We start from the raw sequence: 22,879 nt of genomic DNA, 5'->3' as shown, positions 1-22,879 counted from the left end.
TTTAAAACTGCTCACCATCTCCACCTCTGAGCCATTGATGGTAATGGAGAGATGGGATAACTTGCTACGTCTAAAATCGATGACTAGCTCCTTCGTTTTTGGAGGCATTCAGGGTGAGGTTATTGGTCTCACTCCACCTAACTAGGTTCTGCGTGTGTGTGTGTGTTACTCACCACATCGCTGGGCAGGCTCTGGAGGTCAGTGAAGGGAGTCTCCAGAGTGTTGGTGTCCACGTTGAGGACCACCACATCATCCAGCGCCATGCCTCTCACCTTCTGAGAGGGACACAGAGGTATCGTAGACATTACGCTCGCGCTCACGTCAATGGGGAACTAGGAGCAATTTCAGAATGCATGTTATTCCTGTGATCTAAGATGGTCCAAAGATATTAGTGAACATGAAATAGAGGGCTAAAACTAAAATTTGTGATCAAGTATAAAGTGCTGAAGCTGCTCCATAGACAATGGATTTTATAGATGACACAGAGCACCCAGGGGAGTATAGGCCGTACATGTTCTGTTTCAGAACTATAGTTTTACCATATTTAAATTACTGTGCTGAAGTCTGGGGAAACAATTATAAGTCTACACTACAACCACTTTTTATACTCCAAAAAAGGGCCATAAGGATAGTTCACATTGCAGGTTATTGTGATCACACAAACATATTATTTTTAAAGTCAAAAACATTAAAGTTAAATGATCTTGTGGAATTTAAAACGGCACAATTAATGTATAAAGCAAAAAGTCATGCACTTCCAGGAAACATTCAAGAACTGTTCTTTGATAAGGAGGGGGGTTATAATCTGAGGGGAGAACTCAATTTAAAAGTTCTTAATGTACGCACTACCATGAGAAGACACTGCATCTCAATATGTGGAGTGAAACTGTGGAACAGTCTGAATGTGGTGCTAAAGCAATGTCCAAGCATGAGACAATTCAAACTGATTTATAAGGAAATTATGTTCACGAGGTACAGGGATGAGGAAGGGACTTGATATTCACGGGTGTTTAGATTTTATTTTTTCTTTCATGTTTTACATATATAGTTTTTTTTTTTTTGTTCTGCATATATATATATATATTTTTTTTTTTATGTTTTAAATTAGTACACTCATTTGAGTAGTGGAAAAGGGGTAGGATTAAATAAGTGTATACTTCTTCCTACTCCTTTTCGAACATGTAAATTGAGTTATGTTTTGATTTTGTTTAGTTATTTATTTTGTTTGTATTCATTTACATGTTCGAAATAAAGATTTCAAAAACAAAAAAAATAAGTTGACACGATTTTGTGTCATATGAGTCATAGACAACCTACCTCCATCAGACTGGAATGTACTCCAATGAGGTAGGGCATTGGGGCACTGCAAGAAAAGACAAATCAATTCATGATTACAACAGGCATGACTGAGACATGGGCTTCCAGTTATATCTGGGATCTTAAACAAGCTGACCGAGGCTCACTGAAATGTACTCCACTGTGCACACTAAGTAGAGGATGAGGAACAGCATCCTCAAGTAAGACATAGGGCTAGGGTTCCTATTTGTGTGGGAAACACAATCTCACATTAAATTTCAGTTATTATGGTATATACAGACAGAGAGAGAGAGAGCGAGAGAGAGAGAGAGAGAGCGAGAGAGCGAGAGAGAGACAGTGAGACAGAAAGAGAGAGAGAGAGAGAGAGAGAGAGAGGGAGAGAGAGAGAGAGAGAGAGAGAGAGCGAGAGAGCGAGAGCGAGAGAGAGAGCGAGAGCGAGAGAGAGAGAGAGAGCGAGAGCGAGAGAGAGAGAGAGCGAGAGCGAGAGAGAGAGAATATACAGGCCTCCAGGTAATGTCATCTATCTAACTTTAATCCTGACTGGGTTTGTGGATCACAGCCTGCTCAGCCGAACACTGGACAATACTATGAAAGATAGAACAACAGGGGTGGGTGGGTACTGGAGGAGAGGGGTGGTGCGGTGTGGAGGGAGGGAGGGAGGAATGGAAGGATGTACGAAACCTGTCAGCCAGAGAGAGAGAGAGAGAGAGAGAGAGAGAGAGAGAGAGGAAGGTGATGAAGCCGGACCTCAACCCTTCTAATTAACTGTCCTCTTCTCAGTCTCCTCAACCAAGCATGACATTCAATTAAAATACACTGGCTTTGGGGAAGGTTGGGTGATGTTGTTGGTGGGTGTTGTTGGTGGGTGTTGTTGTTAGGTGGTGTTGTTAGGTGGTGTTGTTAGGCGGTGTTGTTGGTGGTGTTGTTGGGTGGTGTTGTTGGAGGTGGGTGGTGTTGAGTGGTGTTTGGGTGTTGTTGGGGGGTGTGGTTGGGTGGTGTTGTAGGGATGTTGTTGGGTGGTGTTGTTGTTGGGTGGTGGTGTTGGAGGGTGTTGTTGAGTGGGGGTGTCGGAGGCTGTTGTTGAGTGGGGGTGTTGTTGAGTGGGGGTGTTGGAGGGTGTTCTTGAGTGGGGGTGTTGGAGGGTGTTGTTGAGTGGGGGTGTTGGAGGGTGTTGTTGAGTGGGGGTGTTGGAGAGTGTTGTTGAGTGGGGGTGTTGTTGAGTGGGGGTGTTGGAGAGTGTTGTTGAGTGGGGGTGTTGTTGAGTGGGGGTGTTGGAGAGTGTTGTTGAGTGGGGCTGTTGTTGAGTGGGGGTGTTGGAGAGTGTTGTTGAGTGGGGGTGTTGGAGAGTGTTGTTGAGTGGGGGTGTTGTTGAGTGGGGGTGTTGGAGAGTGTTGTTGAGTGGGGGTGTTGGAGAGTGTTATTGAGTGGGGGTGTTGGAGGGTGTTGTTGAGTGGGGGTGTTGGAGGGTATTGTTGAGTGGGGGTGTTGGAGGGTATTGTTGAGTGGGGGTGTTGGAGGGTGTTGTTGAGTGGGGGTGTTGGAGGGTGTTGTTGAGTGAGGGTGTTGGAGGGTGTTGTTGAGTGGGGTTGGAGGTAGGGCTGACCCCTATTCGTCGAATAGTCGACTAATTGATCGAAAGGAGCCATAGTCGACTGCCAACCTCTTAGTCGAATGCAAAAAATATATATATATTAACACTTTGGGTGCCGGGAGCCGTCTTTAGACGTCTTTGCTGGCCATGCTAAAGTTGCCGGGGGACGCTGTACGTCGTCTTTATATCAATATTTCAAAAATCTGCGATCGGATTCATAATGTCCCTCCGCTGGCCTGAGATTCACCAGCAGGACCCACTGAGCTCTCTGGCGGTTCAGGAGCGCCATCTGGTGGCCGATCGGCGCAAGCGCTTAACAGGAAGCGCACTAGAGGTTTTGCTAGACGTCCGTATTGCTTCCGGCCACTCGGTACATGTCCCGTGACTCTAGCTCGTCACTCTACATAGCGATCGATTGCCAATAACTCGATAAACAACATGATTTGGACGTATATACCATTATACAAGCTGGAGATGGACCGGGTAATAATATATCCCATAATGATAAAATTTCTACTCGACGATGATCGCCCAACGGCGCGCGGAGACTGGGGTGAGTTTCAGCGTGTAACGTTACCGTCTTCGATAATAACTGATATTATCAACATTTGACCCACATTAGATGATTGGTATAACGCTGCCCACAGAATTATAAACGCCCCCTCGCCCATCCGGTCAACATCAGATGACGTGTAGTAACTTCTAGAAGTACGTCTAGTTGGAATTTTTTATATCGCGCTGATTGCCATCAAACTGTATTTCATCATCAATATAATGCATTTGGGGCTATATATCACGTTCTGGAGAAAGCTGCAGAAAGAGATGAAAACATACTTATACATTAGACCATACTTTACTATGAATATGTGAATGAAAAAGTTTAACGTTGCTACACAATGAACAATACATATAGGACTTTGAATGGGCCCTAATAATGGCAATGTAGCAATAGAATTTAAAAAGTTATAGCCCTGCAAAGAAGGGGACTTTCTCCATAGACAAATAGCGCTGGCAATCTATGGTATATCATTAATTTAACCTTAGGCAACCAAAGTGTTAAATGTATTTATTTATTTATTATTATTAAAAAAAAATTAAATTTTTGTATCATTCTTTCCAAAAGAAAAGAGGCCTAGAAGCGTGGCTAACGCCAATGGCACGCATACCAGAGGCTAACTGCCTAAGAAAACAGGCACAGAGGCACTGAAAGAGGATTTCACCCATCTAATGAACACACTAGACTAGACAAATATCAAGATGTATCCATCAGTGGACCAAATGCATGCTTTCGCAGAGGACAAGAAGCCTTCCGTCAACTCCTTCAGACATTAAGCACCCCCACAGCCCAAATGGAATGATGAAAATTTTCTAATAGTCGACTATCGGATAATTTCGTCGACTACAAGTCGACTATACAAATCCTTTATGGGAGTAGTGGGGGGGGGGGGGGGGGGGGGGGTAAGACACGCATGTACAGTATTTATTAAAAAAGAATAAAAGGATATATACTGTATATATACTGTATATATTCAGGCCTCTTCTGGAACAGCCAATTATGTTTGGAGAAGCTGGAGAAGAGGCGGAGCCAAGCGCCCAGTGTCACTGTTAGCAGGGCTCCCTGCAGCTACATGATGTATTTCCCTTCACTAGCTTGTTGGCTCAGACTGACTGACTGGGAGAGACTCTTCTTCTGGCCTGACGGCAGCAGTATGACTGATTAGCAATAGAAGAAAAGGACAGGAGGAAAAAGAACAATTTTGATCCGTTTCGTTTTCAGGTTTCGGTAAAAACGAAAACGTCTCAAGATAATAAGTGCATGCCACACATTTACAAAATAAATGTCTTTCCTGTTTCTTTTATTTTGAAAACCCCCGACCGGAAGTGTTATAGTGTCTGTTGCTAGCAGCTTAACTTGTGTCGGCCGGTTCTGTGCTTTTCGAGCTAACGTAACGTCATTAGTCTCCAAAGGAGGAGAGAAAGACCACGGCTCACATGCAGCTCAAACTACCTGTTGGAATAAATTAATTGATTGATGTTTAACTTGTCCCTGTGTGTGTCCAGTCATTTCGACTAGCAAACGTTGTCATAACGTTACCTCAGGATACCACTGTCTATTGTATTTAGTTGGTTAGCTATTTAGCTAATGTGGATAGCATTTTGAATAGCATCAATGCTAGCTGGCAGGCTACAACTTTATTTACTAAATTATGGAGGCTTTTTAATCGTCAAGGTACGAGGATTTGTCATGATCAACTGAAGGCGTATGCTTCAGAGACATACATGTATTTAGGGCTGACCTTCTAAGCTTTTTTTGGCAATCAAAGCTTCTGGGCCGAGCTTCGATTTTAATTCGAGGATTTTTATTATTTTTTTAATAAAACATTTTTTTATTATAATATATTTTTTCTTTTTCGTTTTCTTTTTATCTTATGTTGTGGGACTTGTACAGCACTTTGGTAAACGTTGTTGTTTTTAAATTAAATTTAGATGTATCACTTTGGAAGGTGTTCGGCTGTTGTCCGAATACTAGTGAACATTGAAAAATAAAGGCACAACATTTAGAGACGTCCCCGTCGTAGCGTTCTGGTGCGGGGACATGGGGCTCCCTGTACGGGGGCGCGACAGGTGGGGTAGGCTGGGCTGTATGCATCAAAACGGTTACATTGTTTGTCTCGCTCCCGCAGAGCTGAGCGTGAGAGCGCGGAGTTGGGCAGTGGTCTCCTCTAGTGAACGAGAGTGTTGTTGTTATTATTATTATTATTATAATTATTATTATTATTATTATTATTATTATTATTATTATTATTATTATTATTATTATTATTATTATATCACTTATCTCAGCACCCCCGCCGCTGACTGAGTTCCCTGCTGATGACTTCTTCGTCGACATGTCTGCTGCACATGTCCTTGTTGTTTTCCACACAGATAATCTCCACATGCTTGTTGTAGAGAGGTGGAGTCGAGGCGCCGCTTACATTCGTTTCATTGGAATGGAGGCGCAAGATTTTGGAGGCTTCGAAGTATTTAAGACAGCCCTATGTATCATGTTTATTTTTTTTGTCTGGGTTTGCATGTGGATTAAGGGAGATGCGTGTGAGCATGTGTGTGCGCCTTGGTTGGGAGTATGTCTACAGCAGAGCCCTGCTCGCTTCAGACAGATAGAGAGCACAGCGCGTGTGTGAGCATGTGTCGCGTCATCGGTTCAGGAGAAGACGTGTATCGCTTGTAAAGATGCTGACGCAATGGGGGGCGTCTTCAGGCGCCTTCAGAATTGCGCACACTGGGAGCTGGTATCAGAAAGTACCGTCTTCAGGCTGCCAGAACGCAGTTCCGTGTGGCAGAACGGTGCAAACGATCAAATACTTTGCCTAAAACGACCAAAATCGTTTTAGTCTGGACATGGCCTTATTGTAACCCCCTCCCCCGTCTCTCTCCCTCTCTCTTGAGCGGCACGGTGGTGTAGTGGTTAACACTGTCGCCTCACAGCAAGAAGGTCCAGTGTTCGATTCCCGCTTGGGGACCAGGTTTCCATGATGCCAGCCAGGTACCCAGGTGGGGTATCTCCCAGGCCTTTCTGTGTGGAGTTTGCATGTTCTCCCCGTGCTCGCAAGGGTCCCCCCCCCCCCCCCCCCCCGATAAGATAAACCCAATGGAAAAACACGCACAACAACAGATCGCTAACGCTGTGGCGTCCTTGACGAAGACGGACAGGAGCACTTGGATTGGTCCCCGGGGCGCGGCTCACGTTGACGCCCTATCTGCTCCCGGCTGACCTTGGGGGGGAAGGATGACGGGATGGGTTAGGTGCAGAGACTCAATCGCATCAGCGACTGAGAAAAAGACAATGCATGCTTGTGTGTGTGTATCCCGGTGTGTGTGTGTGCCGCTCCAATTGCATGTCCAGTTCGTTGCATGCCGAATAAAGACCCCCCTAAAGAGGTCCTGCATTATTATAATTATTATTATTTTCCCCCTTTCTCCAGTCTCCACCCCTCCCTACCCCCCACACACTAATTACCAGTGTGAGTCTGTCTGGAGGAGGTGCATCAGCCTCATGGAGGCTACTTGGGTTTCTCAAACACACACCATGGATTGACTATTGTTGAAAATGTTATATATATATAAAAAAAAATCTGTCTCACTCCATCTTTTCCCCTATAAATTCCTGTGAATCCAGGAAGGGTCAGTGTCTCGGCACTGGAGGGGGTGAGACACTAATTAACAACGTCTCTTTCACCTCAGCTATCTCTCTTTCTGCTTTCAATAGTGAGGCGTAAAAGGTGTCTGGTGGACTGGGTTTTTAGGTGAATCATGGCATGCAGTATATTGTAATTAAATTATGTGTTGGACGGAACACTTGTTCTTTTGTTTTGTTACACAAAAGAAACCGATGAATAATAATAAAAGATCAAAATATTATAAACCAGTAAAGTAAGTAGCTCAAGTAAGATGCGTTTCAACGACTAAAGATCAGAGTTTGTAAAATGAATCTATTATGGCTGCAACTTAAATTAAATGATTATATAACATATTTTATATGATAATAATAAATAAATAAATAATAATTCAATAATAAATAATTGAATAGTAATAATAAGTAAAGAGCGTCAACACTGACGTTTACACTGCTATCTTTTCCCCCAAAGCAATTAAACAGCGTGCCGTTCCCACTGCTGACACCTGCAGCTACGGAAATGAAGCCAGTGTGTCTCGACACCCCCTGACAACAGGCTCTCCGTGTTGTCATGTCACAGCTTCAGGACGGAGCCGCGTGGAACGCGGCACAGCGGTGGAACAAACACACCTCTGAGGAGAGACACGGCTGGCTCCGGTTCACTTGTTTTTAAAAATGTTTTATTGAGGACTGTTGACTTGATGCTGTTCCTTTTCTTTTGGTTTGTTTCATTCTCACTATAATGGTCTTCTATGTCAGAGAAGAATTTGACAAGACAAATGACGATGACATTAGTCTTCCTGAATAAAACATAATACATCCACAGAGCTTTTAGAGAGATGCGGAATAAAAGTATTGCTCCCCCCCCCCCCCCAAATATTGATTAATGAATTTATCATTTAAAAAGAATGTGCGGGTCAAAAATGTATATTGTTTGTTTACATGCATATCGCCTCCCTACTTCCCATTTCCCCCAAGTGGAATGCACCTGATTGGCATCTAGTGGCTGCATGTTATCTCTATAGTACCATTAAACTGACATACGGTAGTTGCAAAGCACTGTGGCATAGATTGACTTGGTCTTACACCAAGTGCCATGCATGTCAATATACAAAAAAAAAAAAAAAGGATTGTACTATTACAAAAAAGCATCTCTAAATATTATAATATCTTGGGGATATTATTATGACCACACTGACCACGGAAATACTACATGTCAAATTATTATGGGCGCAGCTTAAGCCCATGAAACAAATCATCAAAATGTATTTTATTTGTTTTCTTGCTCCCAAGGATCAACATCACTGTCACTTCCAAAAGTGTTTTACTCGTTCGACTTCCATAGGAGAGACTAGTGAATTATGTCCAGTCACATTCTGTACGTGACTGTATTTGGAGTTTCTCTATCAATGGAAGTTTACAGCATCAGTGACAAGGGCATGTTTTTATGATAAACGATAGGATGGTGATGGTCCTAATGGGTTCGTCCAGAAAGAGGGTCATACTGTCTACTGTCATGAACAGCCCTCTGGAAAAATTACAGCACTGTCCCTTGGTGTCAGAGTTACACTGTAAATATGAGGTATACGTTTATGACAGTTAAGAAAGCAAGACCGCTTCTCTGTTGACCAAGAACACAGAACTCCAGAGCTTGTAAAGCAGTGCTGCTTTACCAGATCTGAAGCAAAGCTCTTCATTGTAATTTTTGTTTTTATATATCTTGACAGAACGTGGATCTTGGAAAAAAACAACAACAAAGAAAACTAATACCAGGGACAGAGGGACAAACTGAGGGACAATGGAGTGTCTGTGTCTGTAACTGTCCTCGGCCAAGGACATTTTCAGTGGACAAATAGTGATAGGATTTTGCTGACTAATTAACCTCTTAAAGGGGACATGTACTGCTATTCCTAGCACTATTTGGGCAACTTTACACAATTCCTGTGAGTGTATTGAAGACATCTGTAAGTTTTTTTTCAAAAAATGCATTGTTTTATATTTCTAATCAAGTACTCAAAACCATCATTTTTCAGCTTCAAGATTTCAGGCTGTTCGGACTTACGCTACAACATGTAGCACACGCATTTTGCAATTGCTCCGCTCCCACTAACGCTAATTTCGTTTAATAACATTATTTGGACAGTAAAGAAAGAGAATAGACCACATCGTATGTATTGTTAAGACCCTCTACTAACCATATCAAAAGACAATATGGTTAAAGGTGGAAAGAAGGCAGAGAAAATAACTACGGCAACTTCAACGGCGCAGGACGTAAAAAAACGAGATAGACGCGTCCTAACCGTCGCTGGTTCTGAGCCGACGGCGACAAGCTCCGAGGAGGAGAAGGAAGAGGACAACGTACCGGGATCATCGATTACGGTCCCCGAAAGAGAGTCAATAGAGACCAACATAAAAGAAGGTACAGATTCAAGCTCCGTGAGAGGGAGAGCAGCCAGATTTATGGATTCCAACGTCACTGCATCTATCTACCATATGCCGTCAACTGAAGAAAGCAGAAATCCACCCGATTTCAACACATTGTCTAACCTGATGGTAGAACAGTCTAACCTGATGAAAGAACAGTTAGAACAGTCTAACCTGATGAAAGAACAGATGGTAGAACAGTCTAACCTGATGAAAGAACAGATGGTAGAACAGTCTAACCTGCAGATTACACACATCAAGGCGCTCGAGGCAAACGTCGAGGCTAAATTCGATCGCATCGAGGCTAAATTCGATCACATCGATGAGAAATTAGAAGAAGTCAAGAAAGCGTTCGATGCACAGTCAGAGCGAATCACGACAGTGGAGATCTCGGTGACAGAAAACACAAAAGCAGTCAAGGCGAACGAAGGTATCATGACAGAGATGGGAGAAGAGATGGAAAAAGTTAAAGATGAATACCGGAGGGAAATAAAATTGCTTAAAAACGAAGTGATGGAGAGGCAACTAGAAACCCATCGTTACCACAGGCGGAATAACATCCGCATTGTGGGGCTTGATGAATCAGTGAACTGCGATGACATCAACTTTCCAAACGAGTTATCAACGATTTTGGAAAACTCCGATCCAAACAAAGTGCCAGAAGTGGAACAAGTTTACAGAATTGGTTCCCAGGGACAAAATATCAACGGGCCGAGAGTCATCATTGTCACTCTGCGGAAAACTACAACAAGGGATGAAATCATCAAATATGCTCGCAACCAACGTGGGAAGCTGAAGTATGGTGATAAACCAATATTTATCTACGAAGATTTGAGCAGAGAGGCCATCATCCGACGTCAACCATACAAAGTTGTGATGCAAAAGCTGTACATAGCCGGCCACAAGCCAAGGCTAGCATATCCGGCGCTGTTATCATTCTTGGACAATAACGGCCGCAGGTCAGGTCCATTTACACCCTTTGATGCTGAGGATTTCCTGATTCAAAATGCAGCAAATAACCCAAAGCATGACGGAAATGCCGGAATCAGTTAAGCCTCTCTCTAAATATATACCAGTGTTGGAATGACTTTATTGTGTTCATCAATGAGGTCATTCCACCAGTGTTGGAATAACATTGTTGTGCTCATCAAAGTAGCAAACGATATGCAAGTCGTCTATAACAATGTGTACTGTGTATAATACGATTCATAATACATTATAATTTCAGTCTCTGGTCTCTGAGGGGACAAATAAATATCAATGCAAAAAGATCTATCTGGAATATTCTGGGTTTATCGCTCAAATGCCCTGGGTCTCTTAGATCATTCTGGAATGTAAAATAGTCTAGGCACTAGTATATTCTACAACCTTCTAGAATATAAGGCACCATGACAACGAAGCATACAACTCTAACAATAACATTCGGTGTGCATACACATAGCATATAATAAATTAAATGAAGTGCAATCAGCCCTTAATAATACTTTAAAATTATCCACACATAAACATATGAGCACAGCAAGGTTATTCTAACAATTTAAGTAATCACTCCATTAAAGGCACATTGAAGCGCTAAAAGGCGCTGCTTTTCTATCTTATCTAATCAGTTAAATCGGTTCTAGTGGCCTCTCCACGTTGATAATTATTTATCTCTTATTCCTTATCTATATCTTTCCATTGATTTTTATTTTATTAAATTTTTTCTTCTCATCACCCTATATTTTTTAAATATAATTTAACTTACATTGTTCTTTTCCAATGTTCTTCACATTAAGGTGTCAATATTACTATATATTTTTTAAATATATTGTAACTTACATTATTCTTTTCCAATGTTCTTCACATTAAGGTGTCAATACTGATCTACAATCTTTTCCTTTTTTTTCCCCCCACACGTTGGTGGAGGGTTCAAAGGAATATGTCGATAAAGGTTTATTCTCTTTTTATTTTATTTTTTATTTTTATCTTTAGGTTATTTATCACAATACTTCATTACAGTAAGGGAAGGTGCAAGACCAAAAGCGACATTCTATTGCAATAGAATGGAAATGTTAGATCCTATGGCAATGAGCATAGGAAAATTAGGATTACAATGCTCAGGTTGGGCAATCCGGTGGACCATGGGAGAAAGTCAATCGCGGAGGATGTGTTCTTGGAACACAGGCATGTTCGACTTTCTGGGAGAGGGGAAAATAGGGGATTTTTATTTGTATATATATATGTTTTTAAGCTCAGCTCTCAACGGGACCTCATTAATTGGATGTGCATCTATTGTAGCTTCATACTCCAGAAACATTACCAAAAACTACACGAAAACATGCATAGACTATGGCTAGTTTGAATATAATGGTATGGAACACCGGTGGGATAAACAAACAACACAAGCGCAAAAGCGTGCTTACACTGATGAAAAAAGAACATGTGGACGTGGCACTATTAAGCGAAACGCACATTTTAGAGGGAGACATAAATACGTTAGCGGATAACATATACCATAATATTGGTCACTCTTCTTTTGCTACGAGAACTAGAGGGGTAGCCATAGTCGTCAGACGCAAATTAAATATCGAATTGAAAGGGGTATGGTCGGATGCTGAGGGGCGCATAACTATAGCTAGGATTATACACAATAACAGGAAAATTGCATTAGCAGCGGTATATGCCCCGAATTTGTACGAAGTGGGTTTCTTCACTTCACTAACAGGAGAAATGTTAAACCATCCCGAGTACTCATACATAATAGGTGCGGATTTTAATGCCATTTGGAACCCAAGGATGGACAAAACTTACCTTTCCTTCTCCAGCGAACAAAAGAATTCATCTAAAGCATTAAAAGATTGGTCGAAATCAACAGGAGTAACTGATTTATGGCGTTCACTTAACCCCATGACCCGCAAGTACTCCTGTCGTTCGGCGAGACACAACACACTATCCAGAATTGATTACGTCTTTGCATCCCCGAGAATATTTGATAAATACGAAGTGGAAATGACACCCAATGCGCTATCAGATCACTGCTACTTAATCCTGAAAGCAACATTTGGTACATTATCTACCCGGGCCCCAAGATGGCGTTTTAATTCGATGCTGCTTAACAACAAGGAATTCATTACACAAATTAAAGAAGCTCTCACAGTATTCCTACAAGATAATGCTAACTCGGTGCAAGATCCCAGAATATTATGGATGTCGGTAAAGAGTATGATCAAGGATTTCTCGGATAGATTTACCTCCATATTGCGCAAAAATCAAAACACAAAACTGTCTGAAATGGAAACGCTTTACTCAACGCTTTTTAATTCTTTAAAATACAACAACTCTACTAGACTAGATAACCAAGTTAACATTCTAAAGACCGAGATCAAAGCAATGTACAGACAAAAATCGGAATTGCAAATACGCAGCACTAGACAACAGCAGTACTTCCAAGGTTCTAAACCTAGTCACCTATTAGCCATGCGACTAAGAATTAATGCAAAATTTGCAGATATAACTGCCATTAGGAAACAACAAGCTCTAGTAACAGAACCCAAAATAATAAACGATACATTCAAAGAATTCTACTCCGATTTATATAACTCAGAAACGACCTTTGATCAAGACAAATTAGACACATATCTTAATCAAATTACTCTCCCTAAACTTACGGATGAAGACGCTAAACAGTTAGAAGTACCGATCACATTAGAAGAACTCAAGAAGGCCATATCCGGAATGAAAAACGGCAAAGCTCCGGGAATTGACGGTATCCCATCAGAAATGTACATTTCTTGCTGGGACATATTTGGACCCTTATTACTAAATATGATCTTATACTCAGTCAAAGAGGGAAGCTTCATTGAACACCAAAATACCGCACTCATTTCAGTTCTTCACAAAAAAGACAAAGACCCCACTGAGTGCGGTAGTTACCGTCCTTTAAGCCTCCTCGGAACCGATGTCAAACTGTACTCTAAGATATTAGCCATCAGATTGCAAAAGCATATGACGTCTTTAGTTCATACGGACCAAACAGGCTTCATAAAAGGTCGCCTGATCAATGATAACATAAGACGAATACTGCACGTACTAGATACAGACAAAGAGGACATCACACCTAAGGCGATACTATCCCTGGATGCTATGAAAGCATTTGACAGGTTGGAATGGTCGTTTCTATGGGCAGTATTGGAAAGGATGGGGTTAGGAAAAGGTTTCATTGATATGATTAAAGTACTATACAAGGACCCATCGGCCATGATTACAACAGGCACAATCATCTCCAAAATCTTTCCGGTATCACGCTCTGCCAGACAGGGTTGCCCTCTTAGTCCCGGACTATTCAATTTATCATTAGAGCCTTTAGCACAATATATAAGACAATCCCAATCCATAGAACCAATCGTAATCAAGGGCACACAACAAGAAATTAGTTTATATGCGGACGACGTAATATTGTTCATGCAAAACCCCAACACCACATTGCCTCATCTGCTCAAGTTGATTGAGAACTTTGGTGATTTATCGGGATTTAAGATAAATTGGCCGAAGTCGGCTTTCCTTCCACTTAACACCCCTGCAAAAAAAGATATAACCCTCCCAGGTGCGATACCGATGGTAAAACATTTCAGATGCTTGGGAGTGGAAATATTCCCCACCATAAGACAAACGGTGAAGCACAATTACACAAAAATACAGAACAAAATCAAGGACGACCTGGACAGGTGGGCAAAACTTAAAAACTCAGTACAGGCAAGGGTATCAATAGTTAAGATGGATGTATTACCAAGAATCAATTTCTTCAGCTCAATGCTTCCGTTACCTCCTCCAGAGGGCTACTGGAAAAGATTACAAACCTCCACATACAAATTTATTTGGAATAACAAACCACCTCGCATAAAAAGATCCACCGCACAGAGAAGTAAAGCAGACGGTGGCATGGCAGTCCCAGATTTTTTACAATATTTTAATGCCTTCACATTAAGACCATTGAAGAAGATATGGTTTGACCCCGAGGCTTTGGTATCTTGGAGAAAATTAGAAGAAAACATAGTAGCCCCACAGAGATTGAAAGACATAGCATACACTAAACTTTCAATCAAGCATTGTGAGCGAGAATTTGGCCCAATAATAACCCATGCAATCAGGACATGGCGGGAAACACAAAGGAAATTTCCTAACAATCAAGTATGGCATAATCACACTCCCATATTCAATAACAATGCTCTCTTAATGGGAAAACGACCTATAAGATTCCCTGTATGGGAAGAAAGAGGCATACACTCATTAGGGGATATTTTTAATAACAAGGGCCTCTGTAGTTATGTCGAAATATGCATAAAGTTTAACCTCACCGAGTCCACATGGCTTTTTTACATACAGTTACGACTTTGTATGAGATCTCACGGTGTTCCATTACACATACCAATTGAACACCACAGATACCACAAATTTTTCTATGACAGAGATACATTGGGAGGTTTTGTATCAGGTTTTTATTATCAATTACTAACGTCCTCGTACGAAACCCTTCAACTAGACAATGTCTGGAGGAGGGATATACCAGACCTGGAAAATGACTTTGATTGGCAAGGAGCCTGGGCAAATGTCCGACTTACATCAAGGAACCCGGATCATCAACAAATCAATCTGAACTATATTCACAGGACATACTTGACTCCTATAAGGCTGTGCAAAATGGGGCTTATACAAGACTCCAAATGCTCCCAATGTACAAATGGGGATGAAGGAACATTTATGCACATGTATTGGGACTGCCCACCAGTTAAGGCATTCTGGGAAGATGTGTCCCAACAATTATCAATACTCGTATTTTGGAATATACCTGTACACCCCGCGGTATTGCTATTGAATGATGTTTTTGAGTTTGCAGTGAACCCACAACTAAAAAGATTGGTTTTATCGGGTATCACAGTAGCTAAAAAACTGATTGCATCACGTTGGTTTCAACCGGAAAAAATGTGCCGGAAAGTGTGGTTTCTTACATATCTTGATGTGATATATCAAGAAATATCAACAGCAAGAATTCTAGGGCTCAATGAATCCAAAATGTTAATGTGGTTAGAAGTGGTGGAGAGAATAAAAGCTAGCCTATAATGGTGATGTCTGGTTAGGAGTGAGGGATAATGGAGGTACTATCCAAGAGGGGGTCCGGGAGGGGGGGATTTGAGCTGGAGCATATGTGTGTAGGGTTTTAGAAAATAGGTATTCGGGGTATATTATATACTAACATTTATATAATTGTAACTTCGCTGGATATACACGGTATACGGTTAAAATGTTATTATTGACTATTTTTGTTTTATCCTGTTTCTGTACTTGCATATATTTTAACCACCTTTACTGAAAGTTTCATTATACATTGTGTGTTGAGTACTGACTTTTAATAAGTTTTGTTTTGCAATAATAAAAAAAATTAAAAAAAAAAAAAGATTTCAGGCTGTTATGGCCTGGCTCCGCCCATAAGCACTTTGAGTGACAGTCAGTCCACACAGTCTGCGACTGGTAGACAGAGAGAGATAGAGAGAGGGTGGGAGGGAGAGAGAGAGAGAGAGAGAGAGAGAGAGAGAGAGAGAGAGAGAGAGAGAGAGAGAGAGAGAGAGAGAGAGAGAGAGAGAGAGAGAGAGAGAGAGAGAGAGAGAGAGAGAGAGAAGACAGGCCGTTCTTTTTTCTCTGCCTCTCGGTGTGCTGGGGGGGGCCCCTCCCTTCCTCCCTCTCTCTTCCTTTTTTTCTTTCTATCACTCTCCCGTTCGGAGGTGTGTGTCGCGCGGACCTCCGCGCGGCAGGCCCCCCCCCCCCCCCCCAAGTGCTCCTGAATGCTCTCTATCTCTCTCTCTCTCCCTCCAGACTAGTGCATGCAGAGTATGAGGAAGTGGTTTTCCACTTGCTGTGTACAGTCAGTCTATGTAGATTGTGGGCGGGCATTAGCTACAACCACAGAGCCAATCACATCACTGTCTGCTACCCAGAGCCTGAGTAACGTCATTCAGGCCTTCAAATCAGGATGGCCTAATTTACTGGAGAAGGAAATGATCTGAGCTGAATCAGAGCAATCCGCCAATATGGTATTTAGACACTAAAACACATTGATACTAACTCCTATTACTATAATACAATGCTAGAGACTGAAAAATGACATTTATAGTACATGTCCCCTTTAAGCATCGGACGACCGAAAGCTATTGTTTTGACAGAGCATCAAAATGAATGGCAGCGGACGGCCATTTTGGATAATCATGCCAAATCTTTACTGGTAGGCCTACACACATTACAAAAACCTTTGTAAAACATTCATTTTCCGTGGGATTTATATAAACTTTGGACCTGTACTACATATGGAACCATTATGTTTTCCAGCTCCTACCTCTCAGCTGGAACTTAAAAACAGGCATATGGCAACCAGTAAATAGAAATGTGAGTACACAAAACCTTTACTTCAGTGTGTTCAAACCTCTCTTACTCTATCTCATTAGTACTCAAAGTTTGATTGTGTAAGAAACTGCAGAATGTTACCTTTCAAAAGAGACCAGACTCATGCATGTGCTATAAGTATAATAAATCGTAAATTACTTTGGGTATGCAATAGTAAAAAAAAAAAAAAAAAAACTAGCCCCATTTTTGCCCAATGCTTAACTCATTCAGCGCCGGAGCTTAATCCGCGAGATGGCGCTAGAACGCCACCACTTTAATCAATGGGGGGACTGCGAGATTTGCGAGTGCTTAAAATATATCTTATATTATAGCTATTGGTCTAATACACCTGTCGATTATCAGTGAGTTGCTTCCAGTCAACATGTACAAAATGGATTGTTTTTTCATCTGTAAATTTCCGTTTTATACCGTTTTGAATAAGAGTATAGTTTGTGATTTCTAGTAATCCTAGGAAAAGACGCGATAATAGCGATTTAGTGGAATACACAAAACACGTTGTCATTTTCGCCTGATTATCGAATTTTCCTGAAATCAACGCTAGATCATCATTATTATCCTTCCTCGTGCAAGAATGAAAAGAGCCCTGGACCGCGGGGCTCCCCCCCCCTCCTGCCACCAACGGCACACAGCCACACATACACACACAGAGACAGCGTCAATCGGGGTAGAAATAAATATCAGATCAACAATCAAATTTATATATAGTGTTCTTACCTTGTATCTGATGTAATGCAAAAGAAAGAGAAATAATCCAGTTATCTGATCGCCATTCCAAATACTGCTCATGGAGGTCCGTACCACATTACCGACCGTTACACACTGACGGGCGGGCGGGGTTGATGATGATGATGAATCGTTGGCATGCATCGTTGTTGAGGCCTACCTCGCCTGAGTATTTAAACCCCGCCCGCACGGCTCGGATCGTCCCAGAAAAGAAACTACACCATTCCCAATGGGGTGCAATACCAGCTGGAAGGCGTAGGCGGCGGTATTTGCCCTTTTGCGAGATCAGACCCATTCCCAACGATAACATCAGGCTGGATGGATGAAAATGAATGGATATCGCTAATAAAAGAAATAACGATTAAAACCCGACTATACTCGGGTCTGGCGCTGAACGGTCTGCGAGTTAACCCGACTATCATCGTGACTGGCGCTGAATGAGTTAAGAGGTTAACAAACAGTTGATTTAAAAATAGACATTAGTGAGATCCCATTTCCCCCTCTTTAAAACAATTTAAATGGCCAAAGTAAATAGTTGAATATTACAGAAATAACTAACTCAGCATGGAGATGAAAACAAAGGGAGACAGAGTAGGGGAGACACAGGAGAGAAGGTTCGGGTGGGGTTTGGTAAAGGTTTGTGTGCTTCCAGAGGACTGTGTGTGTGTGTGTGCGCGTGCGTGCGTGTGTGTGTGTGGATTACAGTAGTTTATAGGTAATAGTTAGAGTACAGTAGAGTATATAGGTAATAGTTAGAGTACAGTAGAGTCTATAGGTAATAGTTAGAGTACAGTAGAGTCTATAGGTAATAGTTAGAGTACAGTAGAGTATATAGGTAACAGTTAGAGTACAGTAGTCTATAGGTAATAGTTAAGAGTACAGTAGAGTCTATAGGTAACAGTTAGAGTACAGTCATCTATATGTAATAGTTATAGTACAACAGAGTCTATAGGTAATACATTAGTCTATGTAATAGTACTCACCAGCAGTAGTCTAGGAGGTGCTGAGACAGTCTATAGGTAATAGTTATAGTACAACAGAGTCTATAGGTAATACATTAGTCTATATAATAGTTAGGGATGCACCGATCCGATAGTGGTATCGGTATCGGCCGCCGATATCAGTAAAATAGCTGGATCGGGTATCGGTAAAAAAAATATATATATATCGGATATTAAAAAAAATAAGAATAATTATAAGAAATAAAATAAGAAATAACCATTCAGTAAATTTATATCTATGTGTTAATTTGTTAAATTTAGTTTCACTAAGTTAGGAAAGTAATGTTTTAAGTCTTATGTTGCCTTGCACAAAAGAATGATCCCAGTCTCTTCCACAGAGTGACAGTGAGGCATACAGTTTATTAATTGAATGAATGAAGTTTATTTTCTGTCTTTGTTTACAACAAATCAAAAACACACTTGTGATCCTTTACAATTCTTAAAAATAAAATACATTGTAATAAAAAAGAAAATAAAAAAAACGTGGATTACATTTTTATTTGTTTTACTTTTTTGGAAAAAGAAATTGGACAATGGGTATCGGATCGGTATCGGTTTTGGCCGATACCCAAACCCAGGTATCGTATCGGTATCGGGACTGAAAAAGTCGGATCGGTGCATCCCTAATAATAGTACTCACCAGCAGTAGTCTAGGAGGTGCTGAGGCAGTTATACTGTAGTTAATACTGTAGTTATAGTACAACAGAGTCTATAGGCAATACATTAGTCTATGTAATAGTACTCACCAGCAGTAGTCTAGGAGGTGCTGAGGCAGGACAGGAATGTAAACATGTTGCCAGTACATGGGGTACAACATGGCCGCCGACCCATGGACACAAGCTGTTAACTGTTGGGGAAGCATGCACCACCATCACACACAACATTCATGTGTTTAATTATGTACATTAATATCACTTTATCAATTAGCCTTATTTACCTTGCCACCATCTTTGTTTTCGTAGATCTGCTATGAACGCATTTCAATGAGCAGATGACTAATTCACTTCAATTCATTCATATTTCAAAACATGAAAACTACACTTTAAATGTTTATTCCACCCAATATTGTGATAGTGTGTAATACTGTAATAGTGTGTAATGGTGTAATAGTGTATAACAATGTGATAGTATAATACGAATAATGAGGGGAGATCAGCTTTCATTGGTCTATGTTTACCACTCCCCCTACAGATTGGTTCTCTACTGAGCACAACTTTCTAGTTTTTACTATTTCCGTTATTGAAGTGGCATTTTTATAGCCAAGTATTAACATTGAAATAGGATATGAAACTGCTGGATCTTCATTCATATTTGATCTGAAATGCCTAGTTTTACACTTTGATCTGAATTTTGTGAACCAGGAAGTGCCGTAGCCCAGGGGAGGAGCAGCTCATTTGCATTTAAAGAGACATGAGCCAAAACAGCCACATTTCAGGCTGAGTGAGCCTGAGGTGCTGCACACACAGCCTGTACAGCTGTAACTAGCTGCTTTTTGACCATAAAACATGCAAATATACTACAGAAATTTAAATATTAAACTGAGAAATGGGCATAATATGGCCCCTTTCAATTTTGAATTGACAATATCAACCCTAATTAGCACTGGAGCTGATATCCCACTTCAAGGACATTCTGGTTAAGACCTTGAGTCACTCGTTGCCTTTGAAAATCAAACCACTAACATAACACACACAGTATTAGCTCATAGCCAAAACACATTAAGATACAGCAGAGGGAAAGAGAGAGAGAGAGCGCCTACATGTCAAACCTGGAAGTAACTGGTCATAACTCACTATAAAGCCACCGCAAGCACCCCCCGTAAATCTACCAGTGGAAGTCGGAACTCTTAACTTGTACAATCGAGGAAAAGATCCGTTCTCGTCAGTGACTAATATCTCATTCCCATCTAAATCTATGTGTCACATGTGACCAATGCAGTGCAGGGGTAAGAATGCCACCGCTGATCAACTTCAGATGTGGTAGCGATGACTCTGTGGCAGAGCCTGGCCGCCCACAGCGGATCCGACAACTGCTGGGAGGATAACGGAGCATGTTTTGAGATGCTGTTCAAGAGCCGGGTCTATATTAATAGTACGACTGTCAAACGACTCAAATATTTTAACGCATTCATCGCATGATAGGCTGTGATTAATCGCGATTAACGCAAATATAAAAAATAATACATAGTGAAATTAATCTGTAGGGTCTTCGGTCATAAGGAAATACATGAAGAAATGTTTAGGGAAAGTAATCAAGTACTTATTGGTAATTCAATAACGTTGAATGGCGATACATTTTGTGAATACATGTGTTCTCTAATGTAGCAATATCTTTGTTGGCAGACGGCTCCTTCAGACAACTAGGTTGGTCGAAAAGTCAGTTTGGAAACTAATATAATATAATAATGATTCATAGTTGTTTTTTTGCTGAACATTTTAATGGCCATTGTTCAAAAGAGGAGACCAAGGCTGTGAGTTTGATTCTAAAATTAGATAAATGGATACATTGGGCTACTTACACTGTATTGGCAAAGTATTCAGACAAGTAACAGATTCTTTACAACAAAAAAAGGTGAAAACTGGCAGTTCAAGAAATAAAACTCACCGTTATTAAGTGGATGGAAAGATTATGTGTGTGTGTGTGTGAGAGAGAGAGAAAGAGAGAGAGAGAGAGAGAGAGAGAGAGAGAGAGAGAGAGAGAGAGAGAGAGAGAAGACAATGAAAAAAACAAAGAGAGGGAGAGAGGGAGAGAGAAACAGAGACAGAGAGAGGGGAGAAAGAGACAGAGAAACAGAGCAAGGGAGAAAGAGAAGCAGGAGAGAGAAACAGAGAGACAGATAGGGGGAGAGAGATAGACATATACAGTATATATATAGAAACAGTCGACATTTCTAAGAAGCAAGTCTGATTTGTCACAAACTGTCCCCCCCAAAAGCAATTACAACAGGGTTTTGGTTCTTCAGATATTAGAAGTAGGCGGCTAGGTGGTGTAGTGGGCAAGGCGCTCGCCACCAATACTATCGCTATCAGCTTGGCTGGTCGTTCATATTAATACAATTGGCAGTATTAGGGGGTGGGAAGCTGATGGGTGGGGATCGGACGTTGTGGACAACGACTCCTACAGGTCGGTTGGTGCGCCTGCGCAGCAGAATCAGGAAGCGACGGGGGCGGCGTGTCCCTCCCACGCAGAACCCCGCCGCTGAGAGATCGCGCTGTGCAGGTGAAAAGATGCGACGGCTGCTTCCTCAAGTACCGGAGGGGACACGTGATGTAAGGCTTCGTCCACACTGCAGGCGGCTTGTGGGAGGCATGGCCTAACAGCGTTCGAGACAGGGGAGGGTAGAATTGGACGATACGAAATTGGGATGGGAGAAAAATAGAAAATGGGAGAAAAAGTAGATAAAAAAAAATATATATATTAGAAGAAGAAAATGTTAGCGGGGCTGACCTTCAATTTCGAAGCTTCAAGGCCGAGATTCGATTTTAATTCGAAGCTTCGAAATAAAAATATTTTTTTTTATAAAAATATATATATATTTAAATATATATATACCGGTATATATATATTTTATTTTTTTTATGTTGTGGGACTTGTACAGCACTTTGTTCAACTTTGTCAGTGCTGTAAAGTTTAAACCTTTATAAATCTTAGACAAACAAAACACTTTGCTTTCATGAAATATTGTAAGCCGTCATTTGAGGCTTTATAAAAGCAGCACAATGAACACAAATCTGTCAGTGCCGAGTCCGACCTCATCTTAAATAACAAACAGCATTGCTTGTTGTAATTAACAAAGAGAGGCAGAGTTGATTTAGCAAAAAAAAAAAAAAAAATCATATTATTTTCTTCTTCTTTTATAATCGAATTTTATTTTCATATTCGAATCCCATGCCCATGGAACAAAGCTTCGAAGCTTCGAAGTATTTAAGACAGCCGCCATTACGCTAAGCTCATACTAGTGCAAGTCAATGAGGGTCATGAAGTATTCAAAGTTATGTTGCTTACCTACAGCATCATGATGCCAACAGTGGCCTTCCCTACAGTAGCATGGTGCAATCAGTGGCCTTCCCTACAGTAACATGGTGCTAACAGTGGCCTTCCCTACAGTAGCATGGTGCAATCAGTGGCCTTCCCTACAGTAGCATGGTGCCAACAGTGGCCTTCCCTACAGTAGCATGGTGCCAACAGTGGCCTTCCCTACAGTAGCATGGTGTT

The 22,879-nt window shown here is 41.3% G+C and overlaps 1 protein-coding gene across 1 annotated transcript in view; it reads right to left on the bottom strand.

The window, feature by feature from the left end:
- The window catches only part of dennd1a (DENN/MADD domain containing 1A), a gene marked incomplete at both ends in the record, with an annotated part of 107,034 nt that overhangs the window by 78,974 nt on the left and 5,181 nt on the right, over window positions 1-22,879 (bottom strand). The window contains 3 exons of the mRNA XM_084324976.1: window positions 174-275; window positions 1,318-1,363; window positions 19,411-19,511. Of these exons, the coding sequence (XP_084181102.1) occupies window positions 174-275; window positions 1,318-1,363; window positions 19,411-19,511 (249 nt within the window). The remainder of the gene's footprint in view (window positions 1-173; window positions 276-1,317; window positions 1,364-19,410; window positions 19,512-22,879) is intronic.

Source organism: Notolepis coatsorum, assembly GCF_963971535.1.
Source record: "Notolepis coatsorum genome assembly, chromosome: 11".
NCBI classification, from domain to species: domain Eukaryota; kingdom Metazoa; phylum Chordata; class Actinopteri; order Aulopiformes; family Paralepididae; genus Notolepis; species Notolepis coatsorum.
The sequence above is the reverse complement of the archived record's forward strand: the minus strand, read 5'-3'. Positions and strand labels throughout refer to the sequence as shown.